This window comes from Portunus trituberculatus, chromosome 31 (genome assembly GCF_017591435.1).
Source record: "Portunus trituberculatus isolate SZX2019 chromosome 31, ASM1759143v1, whole genome shotgun sequence".
In the NCBI taxonomy this organism is placed as follows: domain Eukaryota; kingdom Metazoa; phylum Arthropoda; class Malacostraca; order Decapoda; family Portunidae; genus Portunus; species Portunus trituberculatus.
The window spans coordinates 2,516,622-2,536,621 of NC_059285.1; the positions used below are offsets into that span (position 1 = coordinate 2,516,622).

The window sequence follows — 20,000 nt, forward strand, 5'->3', positions numbered from 1 at the left end:
TTTTATTTATTTTTTTTTTTTTTTTATTCCGTGTACATGATTGGTTTATTTCAGTCGCCACTCATCAGACCACTGCCCCACGTGTCCTGTCCATTAGTCTCTCATTACCTCAGCTATTTATCTTAAGACCAGAGTTCCCTTCCCTGCATATTCAAGCACCAGGATTAACATAGGTGTATTCAGGCACAGTTCTTTTTCTTATATTTTTCTCACTCCTTCACAAGAGTGACTGATTGATTGGATTTGACGTTTATGTTCTGAAATGTTATACAGTGTCTGATCTCCATTACCTTTATATCAGAGTTCAGTGGGAGTTATTGAATTTTTTGAGTGTTTATGCTACATTCGTGATGATTCTAAAAGAATTAGTAATAGGAAAACATATCGAGAGAACGTTACTAACTATCTATTTGGCCTTTGAAAATTATTCCAGTGAAAGCTTAAGATGTTTTCGTGGGAGTTACAAATATAATCAAGTGTTTTCATGGTTTTCGTGACGACCTTACAAGAATTACATTAGAACAGATATAAAATAAGATGAGAAACTGACAAATGATATACATACTGCCTTCCAAACATTCTTGATGAAAAAATAAAAGGAAAAAAAGAAAATTATGAACATGAACTTCACTTCGTCACAACACCAGGGTCACACAGAGCCAGATCAAGCCATCCACACTCCCAAAACTCAAATGAAAACATCTCGTCAGTTGCAGTGCTAAAATTAACCTTTTCGCTGACACTTGAAGCTTATTTTCCCACTCATTCCTGAAGCGCCATTTGCAAGTCTTTTCTCCTAACTCGCTGGCTGTCTCCTCTCCTCTTGAACCCTCACTCCATTTGCGAAAATTAAAAAAGATATCAGTCATTTCACGGTGCGAGGAGGCTGTTAAATGGCAAATGGACTGAGTATAGCCCTCCCATGTATCCTTCCATCCCTCCTCCCTTCCCTCCCACGCGGTGACAGACTCCTAATTCCCCCCAGGCTGCCCTTGACGCGGCCATATGAGGAGAGCTTGGTGTCCGTGAGTGAGCGTGAGTGAATGGGTGTGTGGGAGCGAGACATGAGTCACGGTATCAGTGCAAATCAAACAAAGGGCTTCAGATGGGGGTTTAGACACGCACACGCACGCACACACACACACACACACACACACACACACACACACACACACACACACACACACACACACACACACACACACACACACTGCCACTCTTGTCTGTCACGCGTGTTGTTCCTTCATATTTTGGATTTTGGTGTTAAATTTTGGGTTTGAATAAAAATAGATAAAAAGATTGATAATGTGGAAAGTGAAGGGTGCTTTGTGGCACTTGTACGGAGACAGACAGACAGACAGAAAGACAGGTAGACACACACACTCACACTCACACGCACACACACACACACACACACACACACACACACACACACACACACACACACACACACACACACACACACACACACACACACACACACACACACACACACACACACACACACACACACACACACACACACACACACAACAAGCAAAAAGGAGTCACGCGTTCATTAGTGAGTGTTGAAACAGAGAAGCAAACAGCGTGTGTGTGTGTGTGTGTGTGTGTGTGTGTGTGTGTGTGTGTGTGTGTGTGTGTGTGTGTGTGTGTGTGTGTGTGTGTGTGTGTGTGTGTGTGTGTGTGTGTGTGTGTGTGTGTGTGTGTGTGGTGTGGTGGGTGTGTGTGATTAATGATGAAAGATGGTGATGATGCAGCAATCATATATCAAGAAATGAGTTTGTGATGGTGATGGTGATGATGATGATGATGATGATGAATTCGTACTATAAGGGCAGTAATTGTAGTGATGGTGGTGGTGGTGGTGGTGGTGTTAGTGATGCTGGTGGTGGTGGTGGTGGTGATGATAATGATAATGATGATAATAATGATGGTGATGATGGTGACGATGATGATGATGATGATGAAGAATATACTTTGAATTTAATTTCCCAAACAGTCTATCCAAATTATCACATTCTCAATTCACTTTCTCTCTTCTCTTTTTTGTCATTTTCTCTCATTCCCTTTCATTTACTTCTATTTTTATCATTAACCTCTCTTTCTCTCTTTACTTTCTTCATTTCTTCTGTTCTTTTCCTCATTTTCTTACTTTCTTTCCCCATTCCCTCACTTTTTTTCCTTTTTCTCCATTTCCTCTTAAGTATCTTCCTTTTTTCTGTCTTTTATCACCATTTCCTTCTCTTATTCTTCTTATTACCTTCATTCCCTCCATTTAATTTCTTTTTTTCTCTTTCTTCTATCCAATTCTCCTATTTCATTCTCCTTACCTCCATTTCCCTTCTCTTTCTCTTCACTTCCCTTACCTTTCCTCCTCTTCCTTCTCCTCCTCCTCCTCCTCCTCCTCCTCCTCCTCCTCCTCCTCTCCTCTGTCTTTGAGTCGCTGTTCTTATTTACTGTCTGAGATTAAGAAACTTCCTGGTATGGTGAGAGTCAGACCGGAAGGAACCTCTCTCCCTCTCCCTCTCCCTCTCTCTCTCTCTCTCTCTCTCTCTCTCTCTCTCTCTAGCGGTTATTACTTTCCGTGAATTTTTCCCTCAACGTTTTCTTTTAGTGGTGAGTTCCTGGAAGGTCTCTCACCCGTGCTGTCCTCTCTCTCTCTCTCTCTCTCTCTCTCTCTCTCTCTCTCTCTCTCACCTGGGAACACCTGCTCACCATTCTAATAAGCTGCAGGATACGTGGATTTGCCCCTCGCGTGACATACGAGAGAATTACTACAAAGAATACGGGAAGGTTCTAACGTAGACTAAGTTATTATGGCCATGTCTCTCGCCCATGTGTTCTTCCGTTCGCTAATTGAGGAACACGAGCAGGAGGAGCTAAAAGGTGCAAAAGGGCGAGGTGTGTGACTAAGGGGTGATTTACTGGGACTGGTGTGTAGAGGAGGGAGGGAAGGGAAGGGAAGGGAGGACTGTGGTGTGATGTATGTACTGGTTTGGTGTTTCGTATTGTGTTGGTAGTTGTGGTGGTGGTGGTAATGGTGGTGGTGGTCTGTAAGGTCTGTGTGTGTGTGTGTGTGTGTGTGTGTGTGTGTGTGTGTGTGTGTGTGTGTGTGTGTGTGTGTGTGTGTGTGTGTGTGTGTGTGTGTGTGTGTGTGTGTGTGTGTGTGTGTGTGTGTGTGTGTGTGTGTGTATGTGGAGAAAGGGTCTTATGCAGGGTGACATGGCGGAAGAAAAGCCTGTCAGTTTGGGTGTGGCGGATAAGGAGGTGTGTGAAAAATGCATAAAGAAAAAAAAATAAGAAAAAAGAATGTGATAAGAAAAACGGAAAAAGAAGAAAAGAATATGGCAGTATCTTTTTTCTTATGACTGAAATATCGAGGACACACAAATAATGATAATAGTCGTAGCAGTAGTAGCAGTAGCAATAGCACTAGTAACAGCATTAGTAGCAGCACCAGCAGTAGCACCATTACAAGCAGCAGCAGTAGAAATAATAATACAAAACAACATTACACATAATTACTAGCCAGCAGACGAGAGTTATTACCCAACAAAGCATTATCAAGGTAACGAGGAGGAGGAAGGACATAACCATTAACCATTACCTGATATAAAGAACAACAGCGGTGATGTGTGAGCTTAACCACGGGCGGCAAGGGAGGCGAGTAGTGCTGCCCACACCACGCTCATGATGGGAGTAATGACCACAAATGACGGAGTAAATATAGAGGCGTTACATCACGGGAGCAGCGTAGTAAAGTATGAGGGGGAGGGAGAGAGTAATGGCACACTGGGAAATATAATAATAAGGCCTTCGCGATGTGCTTAGTGAGAGTATAGAATTAACGGGGTAGAAGCAGCTCAGAGTGGTGCAAAATTAAATGCGAGTTACAACCCTTGAAAAGAAAGTTAATAAAGGAGTAATACACAATAGTGAAAGCTACTGAGTATGCTTAGGGAAAATGTTGAATTAGCTTCACTGGGCAATTCAAGGTAATGCAATTTAAAATGTAAGGTCAACAACTTAAAACGAACAGGGAAAAAGAGTAGATACAGAAATTAAAGATATTTCAAAGTGTAATGAGAGAAAATATAATATTAACTTATAAGAACAATTCGGAATAATGAAATACAAAATACAAGAATGACAACTTGAAAAAATGAAAGCAATAAAGAAGAGAAATAAAAAGTTTTCCAGTAACTACCCAGCTTGAGGAAGAACGAGGAGGAAAGAACACAAGCAAAACCGAGTAAAGACGAGCAATATAAAGCAGAATAACAAACATCGCACACTAAAAAAGAATGTAGTTTATATTTACAGGAACAATTCAAAATAACTCATTGAAAATACGAGGCAAAGGAGTTGATAAAGAAAAGGCATAGACAAGAATAAAAGTTTTCGAGAGACGGTCTTTAGAAAAATATTGAGGGGAAAATAAATAAATAAAAAGAAAACAAAAAAGATAAACTCTATGCTAAATATAAACAAATGAAGAAAGACAGGAAATAGCAAGAAGGCTGCACAATGTTACACAGCCTCGACAAAAGAGCACAAAGGAAGACCCAAACAGCAGCAGACGTGTTGGCCCTCAAGAGGCTGACTGGCTGTGATAAGCTACACTATCTGGTTTAAGAAAGTAAGAGATGTAGTAAAATAGTAGAATAGTATATAACAAACAAACAAACAAATAAACAACAACGATACACACACACACACACACACACACACACACACACACACACACACACACACACACACACCACCACCTTTCTCTCCCCAGACACACACAAAATCCTCAACAAACGACCCAAACTACCAATGTACAGAGGATAACTACCCTAGTGTGCACAATCTACGTTAATAATCTGTACAAACATGACAGATTTTTATCCCTAAATGACTCTTTTTGTGTAGAATTTTGACAGTTTTGATCATTACGTGTGATTACAACTAACACGGCCTAAGCTTAATGAATACAATAGTCTCCCTGTGTATATAACGACCTTAGTTTGCAAGTAGTTAGTGTGCTTAACAAGGCCATTCCACCACTGTACTGGGACTGGGTGAGTGAAGGAATGGTGGGCTGGTTTAAAGGTCCTCTGCCAGTACTTTCAAATTAAGGGGGTTTTAAAGTATGGTAGAGATTAAAAGGTCAATTTACCACTGAATTAAGACTATTAGTGGTCAAGGTATGGTAGATGCTTAAAGGTGATCTTACTATTATAGAAGCTTATTGAAATTTAAAGGTCTTACTATTAGTGGTTAAGGCATGGTAGACTATCTGAAACTATCATTCTACCATTACTTCAAAATCATTAATGGTTGAGGTATGGTAGATTAACTTAATGGACGTTTCTACCATATAAGACTGTTAGATCTTATGAAATGATAAACTGCTTTAAAAATCTACTCTCCATCTACTTTAAAAACACACTACCACTATCTAAACACTACAATATGGTAGACTAAATCAATAATAGACCCTACCATTACCTCATTACCATTCTACCACTACTTTAAGACTACAAGGGGCCTAAGCTTCATTTTCAAGTATGGTAGATACTCTTAAGAACCCAAACAACCACTAATTTACCACTACTTTAAGGCTACAAGTGGTCTAAGCTTCATTTCTAAGTATGTAGACTCTCTTAAGGCAAAAATGTACCACTAATCTACCACTACTTTGAGACTTGAGTGGTTAAGGAATGGCAGAGCGGCTTAAAATTTCCTCCTTCTACCCATGTACAAATTCCCAGTAAGTGGTGAGGTGTGGCAAGGTGTGGGTCAGGTGTGGGTCAGGTGTGGGTGAGGTGTGTCCATGAGGAGTCTAATGGTGGCTGTTTGTCGCGCAGTTGTCTTGCTGGAGAAAACACTTGCAAGGAGAGGCAACTACTATGAAGGTAAGATTATCACCACCTCCTCCTCCTCCTCCTCCTCCTCCTCCTCCTCCTCCTCCTCTTCCTCCTCCTCCTCTGTTTGTTTGTCCCGTTTTCTATGTTTCTATTGTGCGTCACGTTTTCTTTCTCTCTGTCGTGTTTTACTTTTTTTTCCTCTCTCTCTCTCTCTCTCTCTCTCTCTCTCTCTCTCTCTCTCTCTCTCTCTCTCTCTCTCTCTCTCTCTCTCTCTCTCTCTCTCTGTCTCTTGCTTGTCTTCTGTTGATTTCATTTATTTATGCCTTTTTTTTTTTTTTTTTCTTTACTTGTTCTTTTTATTCATCTTTTCGTGTCTTTGTTTCTCTTTTCTTTTTTTTCTTTGTCTTCATTTTGTTTTCTTTGTTTATTTTTTTATTTTTATTTTTCTATCTTTCATTTTCATTTTCATTTTTTCTATCTTCCACCTCATTTCTTTATATTTTTACTATCTTTCATTTTCATTTTCATTTTTCTATCTTTCATCTTATTTTCATTTTTCTATCTTTCACCTCATTTCTTTATCTATTCTTCTACCTTCCATCTAACTTCTTTGTTGTTGTTTTTTTCTATCTTTATCTTTTTTTTTCCATTTTTCTCAATCTTTCATCTTATATTTTGTATGATTTCTTTTCATTTTCTACTTTTCTAGCCTTTTCACATTTCTTTTTTTTTTTTTTACACTTTCTTCATTTCTATAGTTACCTTCGCTTCAATTCACACCATAATTACTATTTTCCCCACTTCGGTATTGACTTGTTATTCTTTATTTGTTTACTGACTTCATTCCCTTCAGTTCATTTTTTTCCTTTATGATCATTTTCTTCCTTTTCTTTTCATTTCCTCAAAAATTCTTCACTGTTTCCCCTTTATTTTTTTCCTTTATCCGTCTTTACATAACTTTATTCTTTTATTCTTTATTGTTCTCGTACGATTTTATTTTTTTTTCTTTTTATTCTTGTAACATTTTTTTTTTTTCTCGATGTTTATCCTCTCTCTCTCTCTCTCTCTCTCTCTCTCTCTCTCTCTCTCTCTCTCTCTCTCTCTCTCTCTCTCTCTCTCTCTCTCTCTCTCTCTCTCTCTCTCTCTCTCTCGTTTCCTGTTTTCTTCACCTGGTTTTTTTTTTTTCCTCCATTTCTTTCCTTCTCTATTATTTAATTTATCATCATTTTTTTCTTCTTTTTTCCTTTACTTATCTGCCTAACTTGCCTTTCTGCTTCATTGTCTTCACATGTACATTTTAAACTTAATCTATTCATCATTTTCTTTTATCTTATTCCTTTTTTTTTTTTCGTCCTATCCTTCTTCCTCTTATTCGATATAATCAATATTCTTTTTTTTTTTTTCTCAAGTTCATTAAAATATCATAAACTTTCCTTGTCCTCCATTTTCTTTTCTATTTATTCATTCATCTCCTTCCTCTTCTTCCACATTTATACCCTTTTTTTTTTTTCTTCCTTTCTCCTTCTATTCATCGACCTACATTCCTTCCCCTTCCTTTAATTAACTTCTTTTTTTTTTTTTGCACACTCTCGTTCCTCTATCTTTATTTCATCATTCCACTGATCTCTTCCTCATTCCTCGCATATTTCTTTTCTTCTCTTCTTTTTTTTTTTTTTTTTGCATTTTATCGCCTATCTCTATTCTCCTTTAGTGTTTCATCTATCACTCGTTATTCAATTCTATCTGTACATATTTTTTTTTCTCCATCTTCTTCTTTATATTTTATCTTTCATTCCTATTTTATGTTTTTTTTTTTTCCTCTTCCTCGCCTTTCTCTTTCTCTCTTTCTTTCTCTGTTTTTTTTCTTCTTTATTCTAATCCCTTTCGTTTTGTGGATTAGCGTGATCTTCTTAACTTCTTTCTTTGTCTTTGCATATCTTATTCTCTCTCTCTCTCTCTCTCTCTCTCTCTCTCTCTCTCTCTCTCTCTCTCTCTCTCTCTCTCTCTCTCTCTCTCTCTCTCTCTCTGCACGGTTACCTACTTTATCTTACCTGCTCATCCAATTCTCTCTGTTATCTTCCTTGTTATTTATCGTTCTCTTCCTCTTCCTCTTTTCTCTCCTTCCCTCCGCCATTCCTCATCACTTACGTCTCTCCTTTACCACAGCTTTTTATTTCTCCTTTACTTCATTTCCCTTATTCTCCTTACCACTTCCTTCCTCTCTCTCTCTCTCTCTCTCTCTCTCTCTCTCTCTCTCTCTCTCTCTCTCTCTCTCTCTCTCTCTCTCTCTTATTATTGTTCTTTTTGTTTTCTTTATTTACTTTTGTCAGTTTTCTATTTTTCCGTTTTTTTTTCTGTTCTTCATTGTTATATTTTCTTATTTTCTTCCCTTCCTTCCTTTATTATCTTTATTTCCTCTCGTCTTCTTATTCTATTTTTGTCTTTATTGTTTCTCTTTCGTTTTCTTTTCTTCTTTATTGTTTTTTTTTCTTTTTATTCATATCTTTTTATCAATTTTCCCATTTCTCTCTTTCTTTCTTTCGTGTGCCTTTCTGTTTCTCTTCTTTGCATTACTTTCTCTCTCTCTCTCTCTCTCTCTCTCTCTCTCTCTCTCTCTCTCTCTCTCTCTCTCTCTCTCTCTCTCTCTCTCTCTCTCTCTCTCTCTCTCTCTCTCTCTCTCTCTCTCTCTCTCTCTCTCTCTCTCTCTCTCTCTCTCTCTTATTCACTTAGTCGCATTCTATTCTGCTTTGTTTCTTCTCTCTTATCTGCCTCCCTTCTTTCTTCCTTTTATCTCTCCCCTCTTCCTCTCACTTCGCTCTCTTTCTTTCTCTTGTCCAATTCTCAATCCTATCTACATACTTTTTCCTCTTTTCCTTTTTGACATCTCGTTCTTCTTCTTCTTCTTCTATTTCTTCTTCTTCTTCTTCTTCTTCTTTTTTTTCTTCTTCTTCTTCTTCATTAGGTTTCTTTTCTTTTCTTCTTTCTTTCTTTCTTTCCATTTTTCTTTTTTCTTTCTATTTGTCTGTTTGTTTGTCTTTTCTTTCTTCGCCTTCGTTTTTTTTTCTTTTCCTTTTCTTCGTTTTCTTCTCTTCCTTCTTCCTTCTCCTCCTCCTCCTCCTCCTATTATTTGCTTTATGTTCATCGTTGTCCTATCTTCTTTTATTTCATTCTTACTCCTAAAACATACTTTTCCTTAGTCTTTTCTTTATATGTCTTCCTCCTCCTCCTCCTCCTCCTTCTCCTCCTCCTTCTTTAGCCTCCAAATCCACTTTTACTCCTAACATTTCCTTATATCTCTCACATTTTCACTCTTCGCTTTCCAATACCACCACCACCTGCTGCTCCTCCTCCTCCTCCTCCTCCTCCTCCTCCTCCTCCTCCTCCTCCTCCTCCTCCTCCTTCTCCTCCACCTTACCCGTCCTCTCATGATCCACCCTCCCTCCCCCCCCAGCCTACCTCGCCCCGTCAGAGAGAGCAGGCGACGAGCAACAGCCCAGCCCAGTGTGTGAGTGTATGGGAGAGCCTTGCGTGGTGACCGGAGTGGTGAAATGAGTCAGCCACTACAGTGTTTTGAGTCTTTTTTGTGTCTTTTGTGTCTCTTCCTCTTCTTATTGTTTTTCTTACCGCTTTGTCTTATTTTTTGAAGTGTGTTTTTTTTTGTTCTTGTTTTTTGTTGTGTGATATTTTTTTTTTCTTGTTTGCTTGCTTTGTTTATTTTTGTTGAGTTTTATTTATTTATTTTATTTTTTTTTTTTTTCGTTTTGCTTTGCTTCGCTTGTTTGTGTTTCTTGTTTTGTTTTACGTTTGTTTGTTTTTTGTTGACTTACCTGATTGATTGCCTTATTCACTAACGCATGTATATACCACTGCCACAGTTACCACCACCACCACCACCATTACAACTACCAACACCACCATCACAACCACGTCCCAGCAATACCTCTCTTACAACATCTCCCTCTCTCTCTCTCTCTCTCTCTCTCTCTCTCTCTCTCTCTCTCTCTCTTTGTGGTGTAAAACTTCACCGGAATGCTTTTGATCTTTCATGGGAGAGGTGTTGAGGTGAAGAGGTGAGTGAGAGCAGGAGAGCGGGAGAGAGAGAGAAGGAGAGGAGATATGAGTGGAGGGTGGAGAGCTTAGGAGTGGCTGGGAGTGTTTGGAGTGGTGGATATGTTTGCGTTGCTGCTTCATTTGGTTCGAGTGAGGAGGAGGAGGAGGAGGAGGAGGAGGAGGAGGAGGAAGAAGAAGAGGAAAGAGATGAGATAAGCTTTGGATTAAAATAGTAAGAAGTAATGATTCCACACGCTACACTTTGCACACACACCAAGACACACTCATTTACTACACCTGTACACCTTCCACTCACCCACTGCACCTTCTATACTCACACCTGCAGCCATCACCTTCCACCTTCACTACCTCAACACCAGTCACCTGCACCTCTCCCTCAGCGTCTCAGTCTCCATGCCTTCCACTCTCACACATATTACTTCCCACACATTTACTTTACACCTGTTTACATTCCACAGGTACTATCATGTTCATTACTACTAACACTACTTCACCTATGACACTATGCCTTCACTGTACCTGACCTCATTTAAGAAGGAGGTTTCAAGATATTTATCCCATTCTCTTGCCTAACTCTCTCTTACCTGCTCGGGTACTGGCATCTAAGTGGGTCTTTTTTTTTTTTTTATTTAATGTTTTTTTTTTTTTTGCTCCTTGGCCAGAAATAAAAACACACCACAGCGTACCATTTCCATTACCATTTCACTGTCACGATATTCATTGCTGCTACCATGGTACATACGAGTACATTACTATTCCTTCAGGCACTTCATCATACCATGCGACAGGATACGACCTACCATATTTCAGTAAGCGAATGTCATTTATCTTTACGTACTCTCTATTCTCACCGCACTTCATCACCACTCACCGTTCACACTCTTCAACGTGACACTCTTTGAACATCACACACTCACTCACCGCTTGTCAAGAAGAGGTGAGTCTAAGCACACACACACACACACACACACACACACACACACACACACACACACACACACACACACACACACACACACACACACACACACAGAGAGAGAGAGAGAGAGAGAGAGAGAGAGAGAGAGAGAGAGAGAGAGAGAGAGAGAGAGAGAGAGAGAGAGAGAGAGAGAGAGAGAGAGAGAGAGAGAGAGAGAGAGAGAGAGAGAGAGAGAGAGAGAGAGAGAGAGAGAACGAAAAACCAAACAACTCCATTTTTTTCGTTTACTCCAAATAACACACGCAGGAAAAAAAAAAAAAAGGACGAAGAAGAAAAATAAAGAAAAGAAGATTATGTAAACAATATCAACATTTTTCTTGTGTAAGGAGAAAATCAGAAATATGAGACACAAAACAAATATACCCAACTGAGCCTCGGAATCTTCTATTGGGGAGGAAAAAAAGCCAGATTAGAAATGCTTGGAATATACGCAAGAATTAAGGGAAGTCAGTACGATATGTTAGAGAGAGAGAGAGAGAGAGAGAGAGAGAGAGAGAGAGAGAGAGAGAGAGAGAGGCGCCTTGGCTGTGTGAGTGTCATGGCTCAGTCAGGTAATGGCGAGGAGGAACGACAGCAATTTGGCAGTTCGGATGGAAAGTGTCTTTTTTATAAGGGTGAGAGAGAGAGAGAGAGAGAGAGAGAGAGAGAGAGAGAGAGAGAGAGAGAGAGATTAGGTTTTTTTTATGACTGACTTTCCTCTCTCTCTCTCTCTCTCTCTCTCTCTCTCTCTCTCTCTCTCTCTCTGTTCAGTATGGTGATGATGATAATAATGATAATAAAAAATAACAAAAGATGATAATGACCACAACAATAATAATGGCAATGATAATGAAAACAAAGCAACAATGACACAGTGGTAGTAGTGACAATAATTAGCAACATTCTGGCATCTATAGATCTTCATTATCACTTTTTTCTTACCTATACATTATTATTACTGTTGATTCTTTTCTTTGCTAATCTGTTTTTTTTTTTTCCTCATAATCACATTGGACACGTTTTTAAATTGTCTGTCAGAGGAAAGGTTGAAAGATACGGCTTCATTTCTTATTAGTTTGAGTTCAATATTCACAGCAATGCCCGCGTTGTGAGCTGAAGGGCGCCGTGGTACAGTGGAACCATGCGTGCTTTGGGGTCCGAGGGGTCTCCAAGCGCACGGGTTCGAATCCTGTCCACGGTCCGAGTGTAGGTTGGGCTTCCTCACTCGGGGCAACGGTTTCCTAGAGGGTGGGCTTTGAGATAGGAGGTACCCTAAACAGTATCCCCTTTAGCCCATGAATTCCCGTGAAAAGCCCACATGGTATAAATAAAAAAAATAATGATGAATGGTCAGACAGATAAGACAAACGAGTCCAGTTAAGTGGTAATGCAATGGAGTCACGTCTGCGTTAATGAATTCCAGAACTTGTTTGCAAATTATACGCGAAGCACTTTTAATACGTGAAAGAATGTTCTAGCTAGGGTAAAGACTAAATTAGAGGTAAGCAATTAGATGAAAGTAAAATAAACCAAGAGGAAAATATAATAAAGATGAAATAGAAAAGAAAAGCTCAATTTAAGGTGAAGAAAATTAGTAGTAAACAGATAAATGAAAGTAAAGTTAATAAATAATAAAGATGAAATAGATAAAAAAACAAAAAACAATTTGAGATGTTTACGTGGAAGAATGTTTTGACTTAGGTAAGGAAAATTAGAAATAATCAAATAAATGAAAGTGAAATAAAGAGCAAAATATGATAAAGATGAAACTACATAAAAAAGCCCAATTTTAAGATGTTTACGTGGAAAATGTTATGGTCAATGCAAAGAAAAAAAATAGAGAAATGAATAAAAAATAAAATAAAACCACGAGTAAATAAAATAGATGAAATGAGTCAAAGAGCCTTAATTAAAGATACCTGTCCCTTAAGAAAGTCCAAAATGACGTTATAAAATGCCCAGAAACCTACTCCTTCCCCACCGTCCACAGCACCTTTCTAATATACAGTCATAAGCTTCAAAACATCCCCATCCACTGCGTATATTAAAGAATTGTGTTTAAATTTAGATCTAAAAACCCATGACGTGATGAAGGGGAAGCCACAACAACACTCCCTTTGAAAACAACTCCCGCCAACAGCAATTAATCGCCCTTCATCTGAGTGTGACGTGCAGTGAAGGTCAGTGAGGCAGCACGAGGCAGTGACGCAGTGTTTCCTGGACCTGAGTGATCTGTCTCCTGCTGCCTCGACGTGCCACCTGCCCCGCGCTCCTCTCTTCCACGCTCCATTGTCCCTCTGCCTCATTGACGCCAGGATATAATGTGATCGGTGTTTTATGAGTCAAATACGAGTGAAAAGCACGCTATTTTAGGGGTTTTAGTTTTAAGTTTATTATTATTTACAGGGTGAAATAAAAGTTGTGGTGTTGAGGCTTACGAGTAAATTATGAGGTGTTATTAGTTAAGATTGCCGTGAAGGAAGCGCTGTGTGGCGTGTGCTTCAGGAACTCTTTCTGAAAACTTAAACACAAACTTTTCTGAAGCTGTATTATTATAGACGATATACTGAAACATTTCTGCCCAAAAATTAACTACGTTCTACAGTCTATAATTGTAGTTGCATGGGTTTTCAAGAATGTTTTTTCTTTTTTTTTAAGATCTAGTGAGAAGTTAACAAGGTTTCTAGATTACTGACAAGCCAAACATCCTTGAGAACCCAGATAATCATTTCCGAGACCACTGACAATACTCGTGGTTGGAAAGCAAAGCGTCTCTGAATGAGTGTCAATATTTCACAAGCTACATGAGACATCGCAATGGTTCCTGAAGATGACTCTGATCTGAGAGGCTCCCGCTTCCTCATAAGCAACCTGGAGCCTCCTGAACTCTCCTCCTCACTCCTCGCTCCTCACTCCCCGATCCTCGCCCCTCCTGCAGAATAAGTTGTACAGATGCTTATGCAAACTCCCTACCTCTCCTCCCTTTCACTCCACACCTGTCAAGCGCACTTCCGTCTCTCCTTGACGCTCGTTTAAACACTCACTCACCCTCCCTCGCTGCTTCATCACTCCACCGCCTCTCAACCCTGCTCTGCTAAACACGCTGACGCTCCATCACTCGCCCTCTGTCTGAAGCTTAATGCCTCCTCACTGCATTCTCACAAACACTTACCTTATTCAGATTCAAGACATACATCCCTCCCTACACACACACACACACACACACACACACACACACTAATCCTCTCCCTTACGTATATTTCACCCTCCCTCTCTCTCTTTCTCTCTCCTACAGCCACCCTTCTGTGCCTCCGTCTGTGTCGCCAGCGGTGTTGCGGAAAGAGCATCTGTCAACCTCAACGCAGTTACCGCCAGAGGGAGCTGGAGATGCAGATGGTGATTGTGCTTCTCGTCATCACCATCGTGTTCCTCATCTCTTGGTCACCCATTGATGTGAGTGTTGTGGTGTGTTTTGGTGTCGTGTGGTGTGATATGTGTGTGTTTGTGGTGTGTTGTGGTGTGGTGCGTTGTGTGATGTCTTATGGTGTAGTGGTGTGTTGTGTTATGTTTTGTTGTGTTGTGTTCTGGTGTGGTGTGTGTGTGTGTGTGTGTGTGTGTGTGGTGTGGTGTGTGTGTGTGTGTGTGTGTGTGTGTGTGTGTGTGTGTGTGTGTGTGTGTGTGTGTGTGTGTGTGTGTGTGTGTGTGTGTGTGTGTGTGTGTGTGTGTGTGTGTGTGTGTGTGTGTGTGTGTGTGTGTGTGTGTTTGTTCATCATTCTTTTTCTTGTTGTTGTGTTTGTCTCGGTTCTCATTTTCTATTCTCTTTTTTTTTTTTTCTTCTTCTTGCCCTTTTTTGTGTTATCTTTCTTTTCGCGTTCTTGCTTTTTATATTGTGTCTGTTTCCATTCTTATCCTTATTCCCTTCTTTTTTGTTCTTGTTCTTGTTCTTCTTCTTCTTCTTCTTCTTCTTCTTCTTCTTCTTCTTCTTCTTCTTCTTCTTCTTCTTCTTCTTCTTCTTCTTCTTCTTCTTCTCCTTCCTTCTTCTTCTTCTTCTTCTTCTTCTTCTTCTTCTTCTTCTTCTTCTTCTTCTTCTTCTTCTTCTTTTCCTCCTTTTTTCTTCTTCAAGTTCTCCTTTTCACAAACTTTCCTTTCTTTCTAATCATTTATAATTGGCGGGTCTCATTATTTTCCTTACTTACGAGTATTTTTCACTTGCTAAATATTTTCACTGATTTCTTCATTAAATTCTATCTTGCATTTTCTTTTTCTTTTCTTTTTTTTTTTTTTTTTTGTCTGACATTGTTACGTTTTCTCTTCACTTTTCATCCACGCTTGTCACTTCTGTTTATCTCTCTTTCTCCTTTTGTCTTCCTTTCTTTCCCCGTTGCTAATCGAATCATTCTCATTTACATATCAGCTAATTCTGGCTCAGTTATATTTATTCATGACACTCGAGGCAACCTTACTAATTATCATATTCCTTATCTAACTTCACCGTAACAAACTCAAACTCAATTCTCCTCTTCATAATAAACACGATTTCTGCTTCTCTCACTCCACCCACTGCTCAACTTCGCTTGTTTCTTCATATACACACAAACACACCGTCTCTGTTTCTCATTCTCCTTAACACGTAGCCTAGTTCTCTCACTCTCTTTATAGCACACGATTTCTGCTTCTCGCACTCCACCCAAGGCTCAATTTCGCTTGTTTCTACATATACACACAAACACACCGTCTCTGTTTCTCTCATTCTCCTTAACACGTAGCCTATTTCTCTCATTCTCTCTATAATACAAGATTTCTGCCTATCTCACTCCACCCACTGTTCAAATTCGCTCGACTCTTGATTCACACACGAACACACGGTCTCTGTTTCTCTAATTCTCCATAACACGCAGTCTGTTTCTCTCACTCTCTCTATATAATACATGATTTTTGGTTCTCTCTCTCTCTCTCTCTCTCTCTCTCTCTCTCTCTCTCTCTCTCTCTCTCTCTCTCTCTCTCTCTCTCTCTCTCTCTCTCTCTCTCTCATCCTACCTCTACACTGTGATACTTGGCGCGTGAGCCGAGTAGAAGCACGTATCACGACACACCCTTACTAGCGGATGTCCTTGTACTCTTATAAATAGAAAGAGAGAGAGAGAGAGAGAGAGAGAGAGAGAGAGAGAGAGAGAGAGAGAGAGAGAGAGAGAGAGAGAGTAACACCATCAACACAAACCAGCCTTTGTTAACGCGTCTCTTAACGATCCATAAACCACCTGATGCTAAAAATTCTCATTCACTTCCCTCCTCTCTTCTTCCTCCTCCTCCTCCTCCTCTTCTTCTTCCTCCTCTTCCTCCTCCCCTTCCTCCCTTCTCTTCATTATTCGTTACTTCTCACCCGCCCCCTCGGCTCCCCTCCTCCAATATTCTTCCTTCACTTTTCTTACTACTCTCTCTCTTCTCCTCTTCCTCTTCCTCCTCCTCCTCCTCCTCATTAATTCCCCCGCTAATGGGTATTGCTTTCCCGTCCACCCACGCGCACCAAAGAGAGAGATAGTAAACTTAAAGAGAGACACGAGGAGAGGAGAGAGAAAGGCAGGTGGTGATGAATGGACCGTGGGAGAGAGGGAGGGTGCGGAGACAGAGGGAAGGATAGGAATAGAAAATGGATAGATGGAGTGGATGAATGAGTGAGTAAAGAGGGTAAGAGAGAATGAGGGTTAGAAGGAAGAAAGGAAGGATTGAAGAGGCGTTGCAAAAAGGAAAGGAGGAAGGAAGGAAGGAAGGAGGAAATGGAAGTAGAAAGAATTAAAGGTTGGAAGGAAGGAAGGAAGGAAGGAAGGAAGGATGGTAGGAAGGAAGGATTGTAGGAAGGAAACAAGAAGAAAGGAGGAAAGAAAGGCATGAGGGAAGGAAGGTAAGAAGGAAAGAAAGAAAGAAGGAAAAAAGGAAAGAAGGAAGGAAAGGAAGGAAGGAAGTAAACAAGGAAAAATGAGAGAGAGAGAGAGAGAGAGAGAGAGAGAGAGAGAGAGAGAAAGGCAGACAGACACACTGATTCTAATTCAAAAGCTCCTCACACGCGCTTCGTCGGTAATGCAACAAACCATTACCAGCAACTGTTCATCTATTTATCTCCTGTGACCTCTATCAGGGCGGCAGGTGGTGGAGGCTGCCCCGGCACTCCCTCCCACACCTGTAGCTTACCTTGATTACGTTACTTGATTACCTGATGACCTCAACCTTTCCTTCCTACGCCCTGCTATTCAAATCATGTCTATCTTTACTTCCTGATTTCATTATTTGTGTATTTTTTTTATATATATATTTCTACTTTTGACTTTATTTTGTACCTCCTTTTCTTTATTTCATCTGATTTTCTTTTTTTTTTTTTTTGTGGGGGGGTTAGTATTGGTTTTATTATTTTGTGTGTAGTGTGTTTAGTTTGTCAGTCAGTCAGTCAGTCAGTTAGTTAGTCAGTTAGTTAGTCAGTTATCAGTCAGTTGGTCAGTCAGTCTTCCTCCTTCTTCTTCTATTTTTTCCTCATTCATCTCTCTCAGTTTACTAGTGTTCTTTATCTATACCTTTCTCATATTCTCATTCTATATACATTCTCTTCCTTCTCCTGCTCCTTCTCCTCCTTCTTCCTCCTCCTCCTCCTCCTTTTCTTTCATCTTCCAGCCTCCTAATTTCCTTTATCCTCTCCTTTCTACACCTTCCTTCTGTACACACTGCAGGAGCTTTTTACGCCACACACACTCTCTTCTCCCTTACAGATCATAAGTTTTCTCACAGTCTTACTCTATCATCACTTCCCTCTCTTCCCTCACTCCCACAAACACATACACAAGCAACCATTCGTAAACTTTCACTCCATCACTCACATTCACTCTGTCTGTCTTTCTCTCTCTCCTTCATATCACTCTCCCTTGCTCTCTTTACTCTCACACATAAACACTGGTAACTTTTCTTTCTTTCTCACTCACTCACTCACTCAAGATGCACTTTCTCTTTATTTTTTTTTCTCTCTCTATTTCTTTTTTTTTTTTTTTTCTTTTTTTGCTTCGTTTAAGTCTCTCAGTATTATCTCTTTTTCTCTTTTTCTCCACTCACATACCAAAACTCGTAACTTTTTCCTCTTTCTCGCTCTCCTCCCTCTTACTTTACCAGTCCTCACACACACACACACACACACACACACACACACACACACACACACACACACACACACCAGCATTCATAACTTTCCTCTTTACTCTCTGTCTGCCACTCTCCCAAACAGATGCGCCTCTCCCTCAGCCAGTACTCTCACACAGGTACACTCTCTCTCTCTCTCTCTCTCTCTCTCTCTCTCTCTCTCTCTCTCTCTCTCTCTCTCTCTCTCTCTCTCTCTCTCTCTCTCTCTCTCTCTCTCTCTCTCTCTCTCTCTCTCTCTCCCTAAGTGACTGTGTGTATGTGTGTGTGTCTCTCTCTCCCCAACAGATGCGACTCTTTCTGAACCAAATCTGGCCGCACAAGACTCGCGCAGACCACCTTCAGGATCTCATTGCCGTGCGCCTCACCTCCATCAACCAAATTATCGATCCCTGGGCGTACATCATCTGCAGGAAGGTACGTATGGGGTGGGTGGCGGTGGCGGTGGTGGTGGTGGTGGTGGTGGAAGTTATATTTGTCTAGTGTCTTTGTAAATTTTTCCCCTACGAATTATTTGTGTTTTGTGAGATGAATAATTAAAGGTGTCTATCCTGTATTTTTTGTTCCTCCTTTTGTTCTTCTCTTTTCTCCTTTTCTTCTTCTTCTTCTTCTTCTTCTTCTTCTTCTTCTTCTTCTTCTTCTTCTTCTTCTTCTCTTTCTTTGTTTATTTATGTATTTGCTTCTTTCTATCTTTCTTTCTTAATTAAATTCTTTTCTTTCTTTATTTTTTCGTACTGTTTTTAGTCTTATTCTTTTTTCTTCTTCTTCTCCGTCTTCTTCTTCATCATCATCATCTCCATCATCATCTTCCTTTTCCTCTTCTTCTTCTTCTTCTCATCTTTCTTTTCCTTTTCATATACTTCTTTTCTTTTTTTTCCTCCTCCTCATTCTCCTCATCCTCCTTCTTCTCTCCCTACTCCTCTTCTATGCCTTCTTCTTTCTCCTCCTCCTCCTCCTCCTCCTCCTCCTCCTCCTCCTCCTCATACTCCTCGTCCATCAGTCTTCCGTGTCACCAATCTTCCAGTACTATTTATTCAGCAAGGCTTCACGTGTTTCTCTAAGGGGTTCGTGTCCCAGTACAGTGCCTCCCTCCAGACCTCTCTCAGTATCTGGCGTCTCACTGTTCAGCTCCCCAAGCCTTGAGGGAGCCAGCCTGTCTGTGAACCCTTGTCTTTCTGCTTTTGATGATGTTTTTAATAAGTTTCTGGGATTTGCTTGTGTTTTTTTGGGGGAAGTGGGGAAGGGATTGGGGATAGAAGGAAGGAAGGAAGAGATGAGAGGGAGGGAATGATAAAAAAGGAGGGAGTGAAGGAGTGTGGGAAGGAAGATGAAAGAGAGAGAATAGACACATAGACAGACAGACAGGTATCAAACAGACAGACAGCCAACGATCCAGTCAGGCAAACACACACACACACACACACACACACACACACACACACACACACCTAACCTACCATAACCTAACCCTCACGATCACCCCGACTTTCCTTTGCCCTACAGGTGTTCGTGACACGGGCGTGGCGGTGGATGCGGTTGTCTCTCATGGGGTCACGGTTCCTAGGGCGGGAGAACTCAAGTCACCCGGGCAGCTCCAAGAAAGCGATGCGTCCCCCAGAGAAGACCCACTACAGGCCGACATTTAAAGGTGCGTGGTGGCTGCAGAAGGCGATGAAGGCGGTGAAAGTGGTGGAGATGAAACAGACGAAGACGTGAGAGATTTTGTGATATGGGAAGGGTTACAAGAAGGAGGAAGAAAAGGAGGAGGATGATGATGATGATGATGATGAAGGAGGAGACAAAGGAGATAAAGGTGGATAAGTATAAGAAACAGAGCAACAAGAACAAAAACAAGGAGAATAGCAGCAAGAACACAAAAATTTTAAGTCCTAGATTATTTGACTTTAAGAACATAACTAAAAGAATAGAAGAATAACAAG

The 20,000-nt window shown here is 40.4% G+C and overlaps 1 protein-coding gene across 9 annotated transcripts in view; it reads left to right on the forward strand.

Moving 5' to 3' along the window:
- LOC123511149 (prostaglandin E2 receptor EP4 subtype-like) overlaps nt 1–20,000 on the forward strand; it is a 224,362-nt gene that overhangs the window by 191,599 nt on the left and 12,763 nt on the right. For 7 of the 9 annotated variants that reach the window (XM_045266787.1, XM_045266780.1, XM_045266779.1 and 4 more), the window contains 5 exons: nt 5,859–5,906; nt 9,310–9,363; nt 14,183–14,340; nt 18,349–18,477; nt 19,564–19,708. In XM_045266787.1, the coding sequence (XP_045122722.1) occupies nt 5,859–5,906; nt 9,310–9,363; nt 14,183–14,340; nt 18,349–18,477; nt 19,564–19,708 (534 nt within the window). The remainder of the gene's footprint in view (nt 1–5,858; nt 5,907–9,309; nt 9,364–14,182; nt 14,341–18,348; nt 18,478–19,563; nt 19,709–20,000) is intronic. The other 2 variants (XM_045266785.1, XM_045266786.1) reach the window with 2 other exon arrangements.